At 43.9% G+C, this 21,547-nt stretch overlaps 1 protein-coding gene across 1 annotated transcript in view; it reads right to left on the reverse strand.

Moving 5' to 3' along the window:
• Positions 1 to 18,721, reverse strand: part of FGF2 (fibroblast growth factor 2) — a 29,156-nt gene extending 10,435 nt beyond the window's left edge. Inside the window, exon 1 of the mRNA XM_074905129.1 lies at positions 18,512 to 18,721. Within this exon, the coding sequence (XP_074761230.1) occupies positions 18,512 to 18,692 (181 nt within the window). The 5' untranslated portion in view covers positions 18,693 to 18,721. The remainder of the gene's footprint in view (positions 1 to 18,511) is intronic.
• Positions 18,722 to 21,547: the final 2,826 nt, after the last annotated feature.

Consider the following 21,547-nt stretch of genomic DNA (forward strand, 5'->3'; position numbering starts at 1 on the left):
AAAGGTTTTTAAGGCCTGTAGAAATAGTTGTATAGTTTGGAAAAGCTGTGAAAAGTGTTTCTCTTTAAAAAGAAAAAAAAAAAATTCCTGCAGAGTTTTAAAAGTGCTGCAATACTGAAAGCCCCAAAAGCAAAATCAGCTTCACTGGATTTTCCTCCCCAACTCAAAAAACACATGAATAAACAAAGCCAGAATAGTACTCTAAGTTTTTCAGGTTTCAGCGTTATTTTATGGCTTTATTAATGCAGGGTAAGTATACAATTCAGCCTTACTAATCAAACACATTTTGACTGTGCAGTCATCACCAGAAGCAACAATTTTAGGTTTAGCTCAATGCAACTTGATATGATCAGTCATAAGAGACATCTAACACTTGACACGATGATCCACATCTTTTGCAGCCTTTAGGTCACCAACAGCAATAGTTCAGCCATATCCATGAAAGTAAACTAATTAAGAAGTCTGTAATCCAAAAAAGTAGCAGAGATTGTTGTGAAACAGCTAATGAACAAACTGAGGGCCAAAAAGGCACATTTTCCCAGTTATTCTGGCAGTCCTTTGGGAGGGGCCCCTCCAGAACTGCAGTAAGTTATTGCACTGTGCACATTCTTAGCATGCTCTTTCATTTGTGATGAAGGCCAAGTGCAAGGCTATGGTCGATGCCTGCTGGTTTTGTGACAACAGAGAACTCAGCACACTGAGCAAGCATTTTGAGGACTGAGGTTAAGTCACCACAAAGTTATGAAATGAAAAAATGTCCTATCCCAGTTATAACCTATAAAACCTTTATGCACTAACAACTAAAAAGAGCTCAGTAAATTTACTACTACTATTAAGACTTTCTTTTGTATCTGTTCATAATTAGTTGACGTATGATCATCTTCCTTTTTTCTGCCAAGTAAGAAGAAATTAAATGCAAGACATACAAATTTAATTTCATGTCAGTGTAGAAACTTCGAGGAAGAAGGATAAAGCTGTATCTGTGGGAAGATATAAGAAGGCTTAGAAAAAATGAACAGAATAAAGTTAAGGCACCGAACTATAATTTCAGAGATGGATTTAAACCTTCCTCTGACATAGACTTCTACTACTGTAAGGAAGAATTATAAAAGTATCCTAAATAAAACTCGTTTGAGCCACTTCCTTGTTCCTGTATCCAGCACAATCACAAATCTGTTACCCGAACAAATAAATCACTTAACAAATTGCAATTTATGGGTTTACCAACACAGTCCATAATACTATGGCAAAGATTTTCCCAGAAAAAAGATACCGAGCCCAGAAGCAGCCACCATTACAGCCCTCAGACAAACTCTACAGTTAGAAGTGCAAAACCGTATGTGGCATCATAAGATGGAAAGAGAACAAGCCACATAAAGACAAAATTCTCAAACTGAAATTAAATTAATCAACAGGTATTTATAGTCTGCAGGAAAGATGGCATTAAACAAAATTTTAATCAGAAGGTGATTTTTTTAAAAGCTACCTGGCTCAAAATCAAGAGATGCCTATAAACGTTCCAATTATAGGGAAAAGATACACAATATCTAACAGTACACGATGCCCAAATCTCTCCTTGCTCACCCTGCCCATGACATCAGGAGGTCCCATCACACTTCTCCTCGGCACCACGTTTTCCAATTCCTCTGTGCCATAATAAACACGGGAGCAAAGTCCCACTAGCTGTGCCATGGCCCCTCCTCAGTTAACCCACCCACACCCAGCAGCACCACCACCCCTCAGGTAAGATCAGGAAACTTAAGTGTTCAGCACAGGAAAACATGCAAATGTACAAATCACAAATTTTTAATTATGGGTCCAGAAATATTATTTTTTTCAGTCATTCTGTTATGATAATGAGTCTTTCCTCAAACTTTGCAAAAGGATTCCCATAACAAAAAAAAAAAAAAGAATCACAAGCTGTTTGTTATCTTCTTGAACTGCAAAATGCTTTCCACAGGCAGACTGCATCCAAATCCTGTCTCCAGCTGCTGAGAGCGGTGCATACCATTTCCAGAACATGGGAATTCTGCACCTTTCAAGCAGCCAAGCTGAGAGAGCTCACCGAGACCCAGCTCTTCCATCAGGATCCGTGCCAACCTCTGCATCTCAACACAACAATCGCAACAGAAAACATCTACAGTTTGTCAATGTTTTTTCACAGCAAGGTTGGTGAACCATAGCTGAGGCAAGATAAAGGGAAAACTAGATCCTGTGAAAATTCTGACCATGCTCATTTTTGATAGGCCATGCAAAAGGAGTCCTAACTCAGCACCCATTTGTCTAACATTGTTAGAGCTATCATTAAAGACTAGGTTTTACATATATGTATACACACATATATACAGCCTTCTAAAGTTTTAAGGGTAACCTAATACTCAGAATTTCCAGATTTTGTTTTACAGTCATATGTCTTCTTGCTTATAACACCATCTATGTCTCTATATGGCAGATTATCCAAACTGCTACATTTACCTAAGGACATGATCATTAACTAGGAAAACACATCACTTTGGAAGTAGCTTGAGTGAGCCTACTATGCCTTCCAGCAACATGAAAAAGGATGGGGGGGAACACACTTTTTTTTCCTCACAATACAGACAGGCTGTATTAAGAATATGTATTCATTGATGTTTTGGCTGAAGAACAATACAAGCCACAGCCTAACCTGAATTTCCACTGAAACCTGTACAATTTGTGGCATTAAGATGTTGAACCACAGTGCAACATGCACCAGAACTCCTGGCAGAGAGTTTTCCCCATCTCCCACTACGCACAGCCCCTCCCGGACAAATAGAGTTGTCCTGTATATACACACAAATGCCCATACAACATGAACTGGGGGGTTTCACCAGCTTCCTTTCACTTAAACACACAAGATTCGCAGGTGCACTCATTCCAACAGCGACCCTCGACAGAAGGATTCTTACCAGAATTTGAAAGGCAGAATGACTAAACAGTCTTTCCCTTTTTGTGGTAAGACAATTTACAGAAGATCAACCCTCTTCAGGACCTGATGTATATATTAAACAGGTTCCACAGTTTTGGGTTTGATTTTTTTTTAGATCAGGTCCTGATCCTGTGACACGTTAAAAACCAACAAAACACTGACTGCACTGATGTGTTCCTCCCCTGCAGCCAGCACAGCTCTGCAGGCACAGAATTCTGCATGCATTTGTGTCATCAGTGGATTGCGGACATAAAATCATAGTTACACATACACGACTATCCCTTTTTTACAGAGTCAGGACAGATCTAGAAGTTGCAGGTTAAGCTAGACAGCATATTTGAGAGAGAGTTACAAATAGGCATTTATTTCATGATTTGGAGAGACTTTTCTAAGAATATGGAAGTTGAAAAGTGGTATTAAATAGCATTGTGGTTGGCAAGGTTTCAGATTTCTGTTATGAACTGGATCTTCTCCATCTTTTCTTAGGAGCTTAAAAAAGTATTTTCAATTCAGTTTTGCATACACCAGTGCAGAAAACAATTTTATGGACAAGTAGCTCAACACAGACAGAAAAGATGCTAGCAAATGCAGAGCATACAGAAAACACATTTTCCAAAAGTTCTTTTATTGCCCTGAGTTCTAGAACTGAAAAATTACATGCACAATGAAAACTCTAAGATCCTTTTATATTTCTCCTAACCCAGCAAAGCTTTTTAATGACCCAGACCAAATAATACTGTACTATCTTAAATGGTCTCAAACAGTTTCATTGTTCTGCACCGTAAAGGGTTTGGCCAAAAATCTCCTTCAAAAATGGTTTATTTAGAAGATCTTGGCAAAACCTAACAACTTAATACTTAAGAAAAAGAGAGCGGCACATTTTGGAAGTTACTGCTGAGCTCGTACTACCTTTCTCACACGCTCCCCGTCGGAGGTCCACTGGCAGCGGCAGAGGAGCAGTGCCGCCAGCCTCCCGCATCCCAAGCCCTCTGCCTGGGGCAATCAGTGTATGCGAAGCCATGTGCTGATACTTTACTCATAGCAGCTGCCTTAGCCAAGATGTTCTGGGGCAGGAGTATGCCACAGTATCATTAAGGAAGAGGGAAAGCAAAGGTCACAGTGGGGAAAGAAAGGGACAGAAACACATTAGGAAACGAAAAAAGAGATGTAAAGGGCAAGTAAGAGTGAAGACTGGGCATGGTAAGTGTGCAGTAGATGAAGGTGCTGTACTGGAGCATGAGGCAAACTCCCACACCTCAAGTAGATGGAATTTGAGATGTATTAGCCAAATGGATTCATAAAATCTCTGTTTTCCTGCTCTTCCACAAGGAAATGGGAAATCTAACCACTGTATCAGAGAAACCCTAAAATAAAAACCAACCACTGACCATGAGCTTTGGATACACTTACACAGCAAATAAAGGTATGATTAAAACCTAATCTATACTGCCACTATAATCTACCTACTAAAGATCCCTACAAACAGACTTCAGTGAGGAGTAAAACCATTAGTACCCAGCTACAGTTTCAAAATCACACAAAATTCAGGTCAGAAGGACCCTATCTAGTCCAGTCTTTTGCTCAAGGGTCTCCATCACTTCATGGTGAAAACCCTGCTACCACGTTTTTGCTCCTGTCAAGTGTACATGCAAGCTAAATCAAAGTTCACAAGGGTTCACAGATGTTTCCTGCAGTCACACCTCTCACTGCTGAAAGGCACAACCACAGTGCCCCACGCACATATACACAGGCTGCTTTCACGCTCTGCAGAGTTTTCCCACCACACTGAAACGCCGCTCTCCCAGGGCAGGACCACGCAATCTGGATATCCACTTTCAGTACCTCCATCCTTCCCTGCAGGACCCCAAACACCGCCCTGAATACCCCAAGATGAGACACCAGCATCGTTACACAACCTCCCATCTGCACACGCAGCTCTTCGCTGCTCTGCTTCTCACTGAAACAGCCTTCTTAAGGCAGTAGGAAAGAAAAGCCCTTTTCATGACTGTAACATCACTATCAACTCCCTGCAAGAATGTGATGTGAAATACAACATTTTACCAAGACGACTCTGGGCCCAAAAACATTGATCAGCCGATGCTCCAAGACACTTTTTGGAGTTTGTGAACTTCAACAGCAAACACGTACCTTAGCCAGACACTGCAACTAACAAAGCAGCTTACGGGCCCTGAAAAGAGAGGAGGAATCTGATAGCATTTCAAACCCTGTTTTCACTAACATATAGCCACTTTATTTGAACGAAAAAGGTCATCAGCAAAACACCTCTCTCTCAGTTTACAAGAAGGGAGAGTTTATGTACCCCCTGAAAAATCCCAAGCTGCACGTCTCTGGATCAATGACTGGCGTTACTACAGTCTCTGCTGTGGAAAAGCTAAACTCCAGCCAAAGGCTCAGGGCCCATCTCCAACATATTTGCAGAGGCCCTGTAAGGAAAATCCTTCCATGAGGCCTCCGAATGACACTGCAGCGAAGCTTCCCATCACTCGTCCTCCTGCACCTCTGTGCCCACAGAAAACAAAGCAGCAACTATTTTGCAGTCTCACTGATACAGAGGTGGATCACCTCTGGAGGGAATATGTATCAGAAATGCAAGGAAGTTCACAAAAAGGGGTGAAAAATAAGAATCAACAACGCTTTGCTATATTCAACACCCTACGACCGAATTTCCACTCCTGGATACTCTAAGGCTGAAGTTGGCTGACTCCTTCATGCTTTGGGGCAATATCTATTCCCAGCCAGGTGTCCAAGCAAGACACACAGAGTGGGGCATGCTTGCTCCACACCTAATATAACAAATCCTCCCAAACCCAAGGGCTGGTTCATCAGAGAGACACGTGCATGTATACACACACTCACAGATTAATAGCCCCATTTTGGTATTTCCAGAGGCAAAGATTCCCACTGGGTCAGATCCAAACCCCAGCCCACAAGCTGGTGATGCCTACTGTAATTTATCTCTAGAAATTAGAAACGTCTTTGTCTCTCTCCCTCTCGCACATCTAGTCTGACACTTTTTGATGTCTCTTTTTCAAAAACATATTAACACCTTCTGCTAACTGATAAGTTTTGCACTGAAGTACAAGGCATCCCTAGTCTTGAGACTGCAAACACGAAAACAACTCTTTGCTCACTATTATACGCTCATCAAAAAACAACTGTGCCACCGCCAGAGCTGCTGAAGTACATGCTGCCTAAAACCTGCAACACGTGTGGGGGAAAAAGGAGAAACATATGAAAAACAGCAAGCAAACCTTAACAGAAGAGGTGGTCTTTTAATAAACAAAAACCACGGAACGGCAACAAAAACAATCAAGCAAATGAAGTGTCACACGGAGAAATAGTGAGTCACGCTGCCGTACAAAGGCACATTTCTTTGCTTTTGCATGACAACATTGTAAGTGTATCTTTTTCCTTCTTGCCAGCCAGAGGCATAAAACCACTTGCAGACAGGCCTAGGTCTTTAAAATGTAAACATCTACAACAAAAACATACACTTCTTAAATATGAACACTTCAAAAAGTTCTGGTTACACTTAGCAGTAAACCTAAGGCTTTAAACAGAATAATAGCATGTGTAACTGCTTAAATATCAACCAGCTAACCTAGTCTACCACATAACATGGACATTCACTGACTTTAAGAGTTTTTATCTTAAGTAGTACAAATACTGAATACAATGAAAATTATTTCTCTATTCAGGTTCTCCACCTATTCTCATTTATATCTCGACCTCAATTCCTACAAATATCCAACTCCACCTAACATATACCTACCACACTGGGAATCCTACCCAGGAAACACTGATTACCAAATACACAGCATCCTCAAATGCTCCCTATAAATTTCATGTAAAGACAGTAAAGTCATCCCGCAGAAAAACAATTTCAGTAATAACGTGACATACATTATTTCTAGCAAGAGTCTGGCTTAGCGCTCCTTGCCTACGTGTCCATGTTTAAAACACACAATTACATTTCTCCATTTCACAAGCTGGCATAAACTGGTGATCAAACATCATCAAGCTCTTTAAAAGTTAAAAACACTACAGTTTCTGCATTCTGCTTACAAAACACAGCTTGGGTATTTTGCGCTGCTAAGTAAACAGCAATTGCTTGACATTACATAAGGATGTCAAGTGCCAGAAACTGCAAGTACACCATCGTATAAAATTCTTCTAAACACCTACTTGCCACACTGCTTGCAGTCTCCTTGTCAGATGAGTTGACTGCATCATTTAAAGTCAAGAGGGCAAAACCAAGCAGAAAAGATTACTAACTTTACCAGAGAAGAACATTCTTTACTGGATACGGGTAATAAAACCTAGTCTCCAGGCTATTGATACCTTTTACCCCAAATTCTTGGTTTAGAACAATGTTTAAGGGTTTCCTTATCAAAACAATGAATGCATGTTCACACATGTTTTTTAGGACTTTTCCCAGAGGACTTTTCTTAACTAGGACAAGGTAATCCATCATGTTTCTTTCAACTGCTTTCACTTCATTTAGAATTCACTGAAGTAAATCGCAGAATAACCACTTTCATTTGTTCACCTTTAGAACAAAGCTGATGCAACTATTTAGCCAATGTAATGGTGTCACTGACCAATACCAGAAGACGCGTACAGAACTTGCAGAATTTCAGCTCTTTGTTTACCACGCATTCACTAATCTTTTTATAAGTATGACCAGTTTTTCACTTGCAGCAAAATAAACGTACAAAAAACCAGGGACAACCTGAGACAAGCCCAAAAACATCACTTCAGAACACAGAGAAAATAAAATGTATCATTTTTAAAAGGTATTTTTAGTGCTCCTTCAGGCACAACTCACACTATTCCACAGTACTTCAGGGCTGTAACTGATGTTAGAGCAGTAACAGATTCGATGAAAAGGCTGCCAGAGCAGTGGTGAGAAACTGCTGACCCATAAGCTTAACAAGCCTTAGTGTCACAGTTGAAAAGGAAAAGCAGGATTTTAGAAATAACAAGAAGAATCAGCAAATAGGATTTCAAGAGAGTCTGAAGCACAGCAGTGAAAGAGGAACTGGGTCAGGCACCAGGCGTGCCAGGGAGATGGCATAGGAGACAAGAGTAGGAAGAAAACAAGCTGATAAGGAGTTCCTATGAATTAAATTGCCCTTTAGGATTGATTGCTCTTAATCTGGTCCAAAGGTTAAGAGACAGCGACTATGCTGGATTTGCATTTCCCCCATCTCCAGTACCAATGAAACTGAACTAACCACTGAGTCTTTAATAAATATTTTTTCAGAAAGTCAACAAAAAAAAAACCCAATCAAAATCCATACACATGCACACACTCTTATTTCACTGTGGTGCCTGTCCACCTCTTTTACTGCAAGGACAATCCAAAGGCAGCATTAAGCCAGGAGACTTACTTCATCCTCTATCTATTTCATCCCCTTCCATCAAGCTGTGTAACCACCCTACGCTGACATTCGCATAATGGATCCACGGGGAACAGCACAAGCTACAGTGAAGGACAACAGCTGTCAATCACTGCTGACCCACAACAGTGGTGAATCAGAGTCTTCATAAAAAGGCTCTAATCTGCTTTTGAATGCAGCCTCGCTTGAGTATAAAGAGTTCTTATTTGTACAAAACCAAATTCCCTAACACCAAAAAATAAAGTGTACAGTGCATTTCTAGGCTTTCCTTCAAATATCTGGATAACACTGCTCACTTTCACAGCCCACTATGATCCCTCTGAGGAGGCAGACAGAATACACTATGGGACCCAGCCTGTACTGGGAGCCAAGAACTTGGGTCTGCAGTACCACAGAGAGAGGGATCAGACTGTAGTCACTTCCCCAGCTTCCAGCTCTCCAAATAAAAACCCACTGCTTGTTCTGAATACCTTCGAACCATACTAAGAAGGGACATAAGCACTTTCCTGACAACAAAGGAGCTTGGAAGAACCTACTTGGCTCTCTGCTGCTTCAGCCAGACCATTACAAGTACTCTATTCTGGTTTAAATCGTGCCGCTCCAGACTTCACTGCAAGAACATGCTCCTGAAGTATGCCACGGCTACAAGCACCAGTATTCACATTGCCTTGCCTCACGCCACATAAAATCAGCAGGCAGGCCAGACACTTCTCTCTCCTAACAGCATTTTCTCCTAATATAGTATCACGTGGACAATACTGATCCATCTTACTAAAGCCTGATCACTGAAACAGCCTTACTTTGAGACATCTTGCTCTGCTCTTCAGCATCAAATTCTAACACCTTGCAATCACTGGTCATGGCTCAAGCACAGATAGTCAAACATTCTGGAAGACATTACTTCCTGAAGCAGTAAAGCAAGCAGTAGGTTAGGACTGAAATAAATTAAAACTGGCAACATGGGACAGTTCTGTAGACCTCTTCAGCTTTGAGAAATTCCCGCATTTCTAAGGACACAAGCACTTCAGGTCTTTTTCCTCCATTTTCCTGAATGAACTACATTACTGTCAGCAAAACATCCGTAGTGACTCTGTAAACATCTGTAAAACCACAGCATGAATCCTTCATATTTACATATTCAGAGGCACAGCATGTCTAGCTATTCATCCCAATCGCTCCATTACAGTTGGACCAACCCAATGAACTGAATCCACATACTGTTTCCCAGAAACTGCTCAGCCTAACAAGTCTGTGCAGCAGGATACCCCAGGTGACTTCCAGACAGAGATGACAGCCTCTCTCTGTACATCCTCTCTACGGTCCTCACTGGCTGCTTCTCCACACTAAAAAATGCTCTCGTTTTTGTATCCATCCCTGTTGCCACAGGTATCTACAGGACTTAGTGAAGTTTTGCATAAAACCACTCTACAGGTGTGGTTCTGCTGGTTCTCTACATCCAGAAATCTCAGTCTCACTATTGGTCTTCCCAGAGTTGTAGGGCTGTCCTAACATTAATTGTAATATGGTCCTGAAATTACTATTTTAACCTGAAATGTAACATAGGTGACAACTGCATGGACTCTATCTGTTCATCCTCTTCCAAGACACCCGTCAAAGAAGACGTTGTGTCTTGTCCTGCATTTTACAGACGAGACAGTTCAGGACATGGTACCACAAGACAGGCAGTGACTAGATCTGCTGGAAAGGGGCAGTTCCTGCCCCTCCATCCCATCCTACCATCCTACCACCTCCCTCACATCAGCTCTGGCACTTTTCTTGACATCTCAGTGAGCTCCTTCAATGCATTAAATCCATCAGAAACTAATGCAATGGAAGAGAGAATGAGCGCAAATGTTTTCCTGCCAATTCAGCAAACCAATCTGTCCTTTTGCTGAACTCGGTGCTAGAGGTGGTGCCAACTATAGCACAGATGAGGCTGTGGGAGGGATGAGGAGAGATCATCCCTTCTAGCAACAGATACTTGTTAGATGAGCTGAAGTGTCTCACCAAAGGATCCATGGTCAGTCACCACTCAGAACATAACAGGTGATGTTAAAACAAAGCATTGGGGGGTTAGAGGGGAAGGCAAAAAGGGGACATGTGAACAGAATTGAAACACCTGAGTATTTGTTCCCCACTACCCAAAAACACCAAGAAAAGAAATGGTCTGCCAAAAAAACGGTGCCAGTCCCAAGAGGTGCTACAGACATTTTCCCAGAAGAGGTGCACCAAGTGCAGACCATGATGCTGTAATGCTTATACACCTGAGTATGTTAAAGACATCCTTTATCAGCAAAAATAATCCCAGAGCTACATCACCACAGAATGTCTGATAAAACACATAGGCACAGTAAAAGTTTGCAGATGGACATCTGGCATCATGGGTCAGCCTGAGAGTAGAAAGAAAAGAGCCAAGAAACAGATTGCAAATATTTTCAAGCTGTATCAGAGCTAATATCTATCATTGCTTTTACAAAACACAACACCATGCAGTATTTCATAGCCAGTAGTATCAGGATTTTGTGACTTGCACATTCCAGCTGGAATCCTAACGATTGCTGTTTTATGAGGTCTGCTAAAGTCTTGTCACAAGGTAAGAGGCAAGCTAACAAGCTCCACAATACAAGAACATAATTTCATCACATTGCCACTGCAAATGGCTATGGAGTCTAGTTCCTACTTCGCCCTTTCCTAGTACCCTTAATATCTTTCTCCTTTGAATCACCCAAGCAATGTGGTTTCAAGCTCTAAAAGTCAAACATGAGTGATAGGTTCATGCAGGATCACTCAACCAGAAGAGTACCATGACAGTTTGTGCAAGATGACCTCCACCCAACTTTGTAGACATCATCTCATTTATATTCTCGGACGATCATATCAGGCTCCAGTCAAAATCTGGCCCTACCCTAAACAAACAAAAAACTACATAAGATAATAATCTTGAAATGCCACCAGTACTCCACAGAGTCACCCTTTAAATATTTTTTATTGAGAAGTCAGGAGGCAGCAGAAGAGGCAGACAGGAACTCAAATTTAACCACATATTGTCACAAAACACACTACTGAAAATTATGAATGATGAGAGAGTTGCTTTATTTTGAAATGCATGGTCTTAAACAGATATTAATAAAAGTAAAGGCTACGAATTCTCCATCAGAATTGAAATGCAATCTCATGACCAATTTTTAGGCTTCAAAAGTCATGCCATAAACATTCCAAATACCACCTGGTACAGGTATTCAGTTCACAGATTTCACAGAAGTATGTACTTTTTTTCAGTAATAGTAACTTGAGCATTCTCAAGATAACCTTTATATCAAATCTGGATTTGTGTTAAGGCTATGTAGTCCATTTTGGTTTTACTAGATAACTGCACCAAACATGCTGCCACTGACAGTCAAAAATCTCCACTATTTCTCGGGTTATTAACCAGTTTAGTACAATCGATCACCTCTCAAATATTTTGAAAGAACAGATGGCCAGTGATCCCACGGCACCACTCCCAAGAGTACTAAAACCCATAATAATCAAAATACAAGTTTCAGTCGTCTTTTGATCACATCAGAAGTTATGGATGGATTCATGGATTTAGTTCAAACTGCTTGAACAAATGAGGAAATATCAGGAAAATATATTTCTGGGGAATAAAAAGGAAGAAAAGGGTTAAAAAAATACTAAGCTTGGAGAAAAACTTTCAAAGAAACTCGCGTTACGTATTTCACTTCGGTGTGTGAACAACTTTAAGTATATAGAAACCACTGAATATTTTTTAAAACTGCTTGCCATATATGTAATCCAAGGGAATTGGGAAAAGCTTACAGAAACAAAACATCCGTGAAAAGATTGTGATTTTAAATTCACGTTGAGACACTGATTAACTAAACAGCAATTAAAGAGAATTCCATCCAGAAAAATGCAGTGGAACAAATCCCTGTCTTCTAGAAAATATGATAGGTGTCTGTATTCTGTGGAAAACAAACATGAGGAAAGAGCATTTTTCCAGGTTCTATCTTCAAGCATCTTTTGAACCCCATGACTCTTAATTCTACTGACAAAAACAGTGCTACACCTCTTCTTGCCCATTCAACTGCCTGTTCACTTGGTGCTTCTCTTGCTTTCGTTACAGAAAACGGAACCTGAACCTTCTCTTATTACAGAAAATGAATCTGTACACCTTTTAAAAATCTTTAGTAATGCACACCAATCACATTAAGAAAGAGAGAAAAACCGAAACCCATAGGTTTTAACTAACTGCAATTTAGTGTCTTCATCTAGTATGTCAAAAGAAACCGTATCTTTAAAAAGTTACTAACATAGTTCACCTTCTGTAAAATGTTTTAAAATATATCTCCACCACAGGATAAACTTTTTCTCAGAACGCGCCGTGCAAATTTCAAGCATTTCTTGCCAATACGATTAGCAGCCACACGATCTCCTTTTCTTGACAAGCAGTTCAGGAATATGCAGCTCCATTTTTGTCAAGATGACAAATGTCCCAGAGTCTTCATTCTGACTTCACTAAATGTCATATGTGCGTCACTGCTGTTTTTACCAAAAGTTGTGATCTACCCACACAAAGGGGTCACAAAGAGCTTTTGCAAGAAAAAGTCACTTCTGTGACTACCTTCATAATTTCTTTGTATACTGCCCAACTACTGTATGCTATCTGTATTTATGTTATTCTCAGCTATGGCTGTGCAACGGCTAAGCAGGAGTTGGGCTATTCTTTCTGTAAACAAGAATACTTAAGTACCTATAAGCACTCCTGATTTCTAAAGCCTATGAGAAGATTTAAGGGCTAAATTCTGCCCTCTAGTGTACCTGTGAATGGCGGGGCCCCGCGAACCTGCCACACTCTTCCAACAGCCCTTTCCAAACCAGGTGGAAAACAGCTGGGAGAGACAGGACAGTTCAGTGCTCACCAACGACGTCTCGTATTTGCCTTGCTCCGTCTTCAGAGTGTATCTGCTACTCAGTCACACACCTTCGGGGTGGGTAAAACTCACTAAAATCCGGGTTAAAGGATCAGCAGACACAACAACAGATGAGAGAGCATCCTCCCCTGAACAGACAGCACCGTCCCTCAGGCTGCCCAGCCAACACAGGTGGTCTGTCCTTCATTTCATTAATGCAGAAAACAGTACGAAGTATTTCTATGACAAAATAAGTGAAAGGAAGCATATTCTCAACTTTTTTGCACGGGCGCTCTCTGCTACCTCATTCCCTAAAACAGCTACATCTGAGAGCCGGGAGGAACTCACAAAGCATTAGTATTTGGCAAACCAGTCAAGGTCTGTGCAATAGATCAAAAGTAAAGCAAGAAGAGTCTGTTTTCAGAAGGACCTGGGTAGAAGCACTATATTCGGATGTTTAGGGCCAGGGGTTTTTTTAAAAGCAAAAAGTCAATCACACCTAGTACTAAGATTTGACACAGGATGCCCTGTCAACAGCTCCAGACATGTCTGTGGGACACCAAAATGGGAGAGGAGCTCTTCTGAGCCCATGTAATGTATGCGCCTTTAAAAAACTAAACACCAGGTACTGAACCTTCATACTAAAACACTTCTTGACATTTGCTCAAATTTTTCTTTCTGAGGATCACAGTTAGTTTTCTTCCATTGTCACAAAGAGCAGATTTCTATCTACTGGACTAAGCTGGTATGCTCTATTAGTCTGCATATACATCAATATAGTCTTTTCAAAACATTTACAGCATAACCATTTAAATGTTGTGTACGATTCAAATACAAATCATAACATTAACAAGTACTTATGAAAGGAACTTCCTTAAGAATAAATTTTCCTGGACCAGTATTACTTTATTTTACATTTTCTTGAGATATTTGTGGAAGAGTAGCCAGCTACTGAGCAGGAAGAAGGTATTTCAGACATCTACAGGGCTGATAAAAGCTCATGCTGACTCCTTTCCGAGTGACAGACTGGAACCTTGTCACCTCATTAATGAGTGGACAAGAACAGCTTGGGATTCCTTGGACGCCTTGGTTTACGTGCAAAGCTGCTTGAGAAATTATGGAAATATATAAATACCAACCATTCCTCTGTGAGGAAAACTGTGAAGGGAACCAGCTGTGCTATTACACGTTTTCTAAAATGTATGGATACGCGTTCCCTTTCCATTTCCCTTGCTTTTCCCCTTCACTGGCACTGTAGCCTCTTTGAGGCGAACACCTCTGGAGAGTTTCTAAAAGCCTTTCCAAAAAGACTGCGTACTTTGTATGTTTTCCAGGGCATAAATCAGAAGTTGTTGATCAACAACAACAACAAAAAAAGACAGATGTGTTTTTTGGTTTGCTTTAAACAACAAAACTCATAAGTGCCTTCTATTCCTTGTTTGCCTGAAACATACCTCTTCAAGGGAAAAAAACTCAACAGAAGTCCCCAGGGTGTGTCCAAAGGGGCACTTCACTGAAGTCACTGTGCAACACACATCAGATGTGGCAATATCGACCACTTAAGACGTATTGCCCTTGTTTTCAACTGTGTGAATCATACAATTCCAGTCCTCCAGCACACAGGACGTCAACTTCCATTCCCAATTTCACTAACGACACAATTATGAATAAACCAAGGTGAACGGGGTGAGTGTAAAACAGTCAAAACTCTCACTGCCATGATATAAACCAGATCGTATACTTCAAACAAGCCGTGCCTTAGTACTAGAGGCAGAAGGAGGGGAGCAAAAAAGGACATGGATCATGAAAATTTGTTTACAGTATTAAACTTGGGTCTGAAACATAAGGAGTCATTTGCTTTCTAAAACAAGAACTTCCTTTAAAAGTAAAAATGAGGATTTGCTAATCAAATGCTATTTTCTGTAATTAATTCATAAGAACAGCAGCTACCACAAGAATTTCTCCTAACTGTCCTTTAATTAGATTCCCAAACCAAATTCTCTGCAGCCATTGTACTTTCTCAAAACCATCTTACAAAACCTTTTACTTAACTAAGAAAAACACCATGAGTTATTTGAGGTGTATATTTTCTTTGTTAATTTCTTTCTCAAAGTCTTCTCACGTTGTCCAAGATTTATTGCCATCTGCCATGCCAACGTGACCTGCCAGGCATACCACAAGATTTCACAGGGACTTCCACAGAACAGCATTCACCAGGTCAGAGTTCAGCATCACGCAGATTCGTATAGAATGACGTACTTACAACAAAGATGTTAAGGAAGTGAACCATGTAATGCCGTAGCAACATGCCTCGCTGACGCTTCAAGCACTGATTGCTCTACTTCTTGGAACCAGAGTTCTTCCAGGAAAAAAAAAAAAAACAAAAAAAAACCCAAAACAACAACAAAACCCAGAAAAAAAAAAAACCACCAAACAAAGAGCTGTCTGATAACGAGAAAAGGAGAGTGTGACAGCAGGGGATGAGGGATCAGCTCACAGTGGCACTCCTTGCCCAGGTGCACTTGTTGGAAGTGAACCCCACCAGCCCTCCAGCTGCATCCCGCCTACAAATCGCTCTTTCTAAACTAAGGGATTTTCTGCAGAGGGCCAAGCTGACAGGTACCCGAGGAGCTCCCCAGCAGCTGACTTTTCTGCAGCACACAGCAGAGGCCACACCAGTCATCTATAATTCAGGTTTTCCTTTACCTGTTGCCACCATTCACTCAAGAAGAAAAAAAAAAAAAAAAAAAAAAAGGTAGGAAGAGAGAGGCTTCAGAGAGACAAGAGTCAAAGGAACGGGAAAAGAATACTAGTGATCTGATAGTACTGAAGAGGCAGAGAAGAAAAAGTACAGAGACAGAATGGAGAGCCAAAAAGAAATGACGGCAAAAATAAAGCTATAGAGCAAAACAGAGAAACCTGAAAAGGAAAGAGTAAAGCAGTACCACCAACACCAGAAAGATTTTCAAGCATAATTCACTACTAGGAAAGCAGCATGAGAACTCGGTTAATAAATTTCTAGCATTGATAAGGCTTAACGGGAAGGGAAACACACATTAGATGGACTCAAGAACATCAAACTAGTACTGGTTTTACTAGTAGGATAACAAAAAAAGGTGGGAGGGGGTAGATGATTATGGGGGAGCTTGATGATGAAAAAGATGACAGGGATGAATAACACCACCGCTCCAGGCAGCTCGGCCCAGCCAGGTGAGCACAGAACAATGCACACCACTGCTGGCATTTTTCACCACAAAAAGCAGAGCACTGAGGTAAGAACCTGATGGCCGTGGCAATGTCTGGAGACAGCTTCAGCCTTGTGCGTCCTTGACTCAACATCATCTCCCTTTGCAGCAAATTTTCACCATATTTTCATAGCTGCTTTTTGGGGCGAGATGAGATGTTTGATGAGCTAATAAGACTTATTTTCTGTAAGAATACCCACATTTCCCAAATATGAAAGGCTAAAGCAAGCTGAATATATTACTGCACGCTTTCCCGCACAGACTTGATCCTGCGCAGTAACAGACTGGTACATGTAAAAACCAAACCACGTTATGTACATGGCAAATTAATGCTTTGCTTTAGGCATCAACATCTGAAAACTCCGCATGCAATAATTTACTGCACTGTATTAGCAATAAACATATTGTGTTACTACTCGCACAACATCGACTACACTTCCCTTTAAACCAGTATATGCGAAAGAGAGAAATGCAACCGCACAGGGCCAAGTCTGAGAGCTTCCCATAGCTTTTCCTAAGAATAATAGTTGTTCTAATAAAGAATGCTAACTTTCCCAAAACATACTGTTCCACGCCTATCTGCAGCCCATCGCATGTTACAATATTTCTACCAGAGTCACAAAATAAAATAGCTGCAGACTGAAGCCCAACTTTGCAATACTGTTATTTGGGAACAGTCTGTTACAGTATTTCTTTGGAATTGTTCGAAAAGCTTTTTTGCAAATGGTGAATGTCCAAAGCCGAAGGTAGTATTAAGAACCTTGGGTCTGTCTCCTCACTTCCTTCTCCTCTTCATCCTCCAATTTTAGTCCCATCTGTGCAACTATCACTCAGAGCACAGGTGCAGAACAGCCCAAGAATCACGGTAAGACATTTCACCTGCTCTTTACGCCAAGTGCCTGCAGGCAGGCCGCTGCCTGGTCAAGGTGCACACATTGTAAAATAGCAAATTTTCTCAAACTGGTAATCTCATTGAGACTATCTATCTGACAGACAGCTGCTACACAGCAACCCCTTGTACCCGTTTTGAAGGAAATACCTCATGGACATTTCCAAAACTTGTCGCTACCTCTACAAAAACTCCATACTGAATACTTCCAAAATATTGTGAGGTCTGTCAAAAAGCATTTTGTTCTTGGGACAAAGAACGGCAACCTGCAAGGCTGCCTGTTGCAGACCAGGCACCTGGCACCGCAGATGGCAGGACAAGCTCGGCTCACAGACCCTCAGACCACACTGACCACTGAACCCACGGGCTCTGTTCCCAGCTCAGGAGCCTCTTCCTCCCTCAAAAGGTCAAGTGTCAGGGGACAAACTGCTTCTGCTGGAATCCACAGGTTTTGTCTGTATTTTATCTGTCCTTAATTAAGGTGTTTGGGTTTTTTTTTTTAAATAAACTAAATCACAACATGGAAGGTTTTAAGCCCGCAAGGTGTTCTGACAGTACTTTGCATAAACCCTGCTTCCTTGATTTACACTTGTGTTCCTAAGAGTACTTGTACGCTAAGAGTACTCCTGTTCATGAGAACTTCCCCGCACCGGGAGAAAAAAAACGCCTTCTTTCTACCTTTCTGCAACTACTGTATTATCAGTGCCTCGTAAAGCTGTCAAGTGCCATCGCACCCGTTGAAGAGTCATGCAAACAACCTCAAGACACCTCCAAGCACATGAGCAAACGCCAGTGCGTTTGACAAGCCCTGGACGGCAGCAGGTTGAACGAGGGGACGCCGACAGGAGCCTGCACCGGGCCATCCCCCCGGGGCCGACGTGGTACCCGGCGGCGGGAGCCACCGGCTCCGGTACGCGCCCGGCACTCGGCCGTACGTGCGCACCTGCGGTTCTGTACCGGTATACGCGCCTCTAGGCGCGCTTTCCACGCAAAGCCCGCTGCCGATGACGCTTCAGCAGGGCGGGAGAGCCCCCGGCCGCCCTCGGCAGCCGCCGGTCCCCCTCGGCGGCCGCCGGCCCCGGGACACTCACTGTGGGGATCGCTCTTCTCCCGGACGCCGTCCACCCTGCCGTCGGGGTTGATGCGCAGGAAGAAGCCGCCGTTCTTGCAGTAGAGCCGTTTGGGGTCCTTGAAGTGCCCGGGGGGGAAGGCGCCGCTGCCCCCGTCGTCGGGCAGCGCCGGCAGCGTGGTGATGCTGCCCGCCGCCGCCATGCGCCGGGCCCTGGCGGCGCCCCGCCGGCCCGGGCCCCCGCCGCCCCCCGCCGCCAGCCCCGGGCGGCCTCGCCCCGCTCTGCCGCGGCCGTCCAGCCTCGCCTCGCCTCGCCTCGCCGCCCTGCCCGGTCGGCCCCGCTGCCCGGCGCGGCCGAGGGTCCCGTCCCGTCCCGTCCCCTCGGCGGGAGCTGCGCAACGGCGCTGCCGGCCGGCGGGAGGAGGGCGGGCGCAGCGGAGCCGAGCACGCCGGGGCCGGGCTCCCCGGCGGCACCGGGCTGCTCCCGCCCCCTCGCCGCGCCGGGGGCCGCTCCCTGCCGCCGCGGCCGCCGGGGGGAGGCGGTCGCCGGGCCGGACCCACGGCCCCGGGGGGAGCGGAGGGGGCCCGAGCGGCGGCAGCGGGGGGCCGGGCCGGGGGAAGGGCAGCCGGAACGGCGGGGCTTGGTTCCCCGAGAGCGGGGCAGGGCCGGGCAGGGCATCGCCCCCCGCCGCCCGTCACGCCGGCAGCGCTGGGCGCGGGGTGCGAGTAACGCGCCAGCCTCGAGGCCGGACATCTTCTCCTCCGGCTTTAGGAATAAAATAACGGGAGAGTTACTTTAGACCCCAAGTTATGTGGCTTCTGTATCGTATTAAATTGTTTAAATCGCAGTACAGTGAAACCTGTGTTGACCTGTTGAAGTCCACGTGGCAAACATTTCGCTTCTGTGCGTTTACTGGAGAGAAACTAGCTCTGTTCCCCCTGAGCAGCAGCAAACTACGGAAGGCAACACGTGAAAATTCTGGCACCGGCCTTCTAACACCACTACTACTACTGCTAAAACAAAGGCATGCATAGTTTACAAAGTGTATCGACCCATCAAATACACTTTGTGCTTGAGGCTGACAATGGGTGTTTGTTTTCAAATCCAGGCTTTGTGCCCCAAATCTCCTGTCTAGCAGCAGGCCGTCGATGCCTCTACCCTGAGAAGCTCTCCAACTTCAAAGGCGGCAACAAGCAGGCCTGGACAGTCCCAACCGGGACAGCTAACGCTGGTCTCTTCATTGCACAGAGCCAACATACAGCAACCTGCCTGAAGACAGAAATGCCAAAGCAGGACACACTGTCCAGCATGTGCAATCTGTAACGTTCTTTTTTGCTAGCAGGTATGTGAAGCAATTGTGTTGCCAGTCAACTTCCCTTCCCAATTCTGACCCCTCGAAAGCCATAAATTGCAACTCCACCAGAACCGGTGACAGCTACACTGCTGCCTCTCTCCAGAGGCTGAATCTCAATGGACAGAGCAGGCAGAACACGGCACAGATCAGGGCAGGCACAGGTTCACCCCCATCAGCCAGCCACCCCCCTCAGAGCGCCGCAGCCAAGTGTCACGTGCCCACTGTCATTCTCCACGCATGGGGATTTCAGCTCTGTTGCTCATGAGCATCCCTCCACCCTCCTTACACTCTCCAGCTTCTCGCCAGCCGTCTGTCCACTCAGTACACTTTCTGCTATTTTTCCTGGAAACCCCACTGTTACTACTGTACCTGAGAGTTTTGGACAGTCACAGCCAACAGCAAAGACCCTCCTCATTTCCTCTTGCTCTTCTTCTGCAATAGAAGCTGCATTCAGGGCTTCTTGTGTCCTTGCCCTATAAAGTCTTCCAAACTCCTTGCCTCTTTCTTGAAAGGCAGATAAAGGGAAGATGAAGGTAAGTTCAGGTAGATTAAGAGAAGGGGTGAAAATGTCATTCTGTAACCTGTAAGAAGTTTGTTTTAAAAAAACCCAAAACAAAAAACAACAAAAACCCCAAAAGCTTTTCTGAAGACTAAACATTCACAGTTTCACTGGACCATTTCTCTAACTCTCTCTTCTTCACACACACAGAAGGCCATATTCACAGCTCTCACATATCAAACCCTGAGCACTGCCCTGGGGAATCAAATTTCAGCACCTCACATCAGCGCTCCATCTTCTGTGAAGAGGGACACAGCCGGCAGGGCAGAAGCAAGCCCCCGTACCCTGGGACCACCCCACACGAGTGCAGCCGTGGCCGGCTGGAAGCCCCATCACCGACCTCCCTGCAGCTTAAACACCAAGTTTGACAGGACTGGGCCCTGATATGTCTGAAAGTCTTCTAAGCGCTGGCCCCCAAGATAAGGCCCAACCCTGTGGTGGCAGGGTGGGTAAGGTAATCAGCTCAAATTTCTTATCAAATAATCCTTTTAACAACTTGTGCAGTACTAAGTGGCTAAATTCAGGCCTTGTATCTGCAGGGCCTGGAAATAAAAGAAAACAGAGCTAAAGTCACAGAATCACAGAATCATCGAGGTTGGAAAAGACCTTGAAGATCATCCAGTCCAACCATTAACCCAACACTGAGAGTTCCCAACTACACCATATCCCTCAGCGCTATGCTGACCAACTCTTAAACATCTCCAGGGATGGGGACTCCACCATCTCCCTGGGCAGCCCATTCCAACGCCCAACAACCCGTTCTGGAAAGAAATGCTTCCTAATATCCAGTCTAAACCTTCCCTGGCGCAACTGGAGGCCATTACCGCTTACTACTTTGTTCAAGAGACTCATCCCCAGCTCTCTGCACCCTCCTTTCAGGGAGCTGTAGTGGGCGATGAGGTCTCCCCTCAGCCTCCTCTTCTCCAGACTAAACCCCCCCAGTTCCCTCAGCCGCTCCCCGTACGACCTGTGCTCCAGACCCTGCACCAGCTCCGTTGCCCTTCTCTGGACACGCTCGAGTCATTCAATGTCCTTTTTGTAGTGAGGGGCCCAAAACTGAACACAGGAATCGAGGTGCGGCCTCACCAGTGCCGAGTACAGGGGTCAGATCCCTTCCCTGTCCCTGCTGGCCACGCTGTTTCTG

The sequence above is a fragment of the Athene noctua genome, chromosome 4 (assembly GCF_965140245.1).
Source record: "Athene noctua chromosome 4, bAthNoc1.hap1.1, whole genome shotgun sequence".
Taxonomy (NCBI): domain Eukaryota; kingdom Metazoa; phylum Chordata; class Aves; order Strigiformes; family Strigidae; genus Athene; species Athene noctua.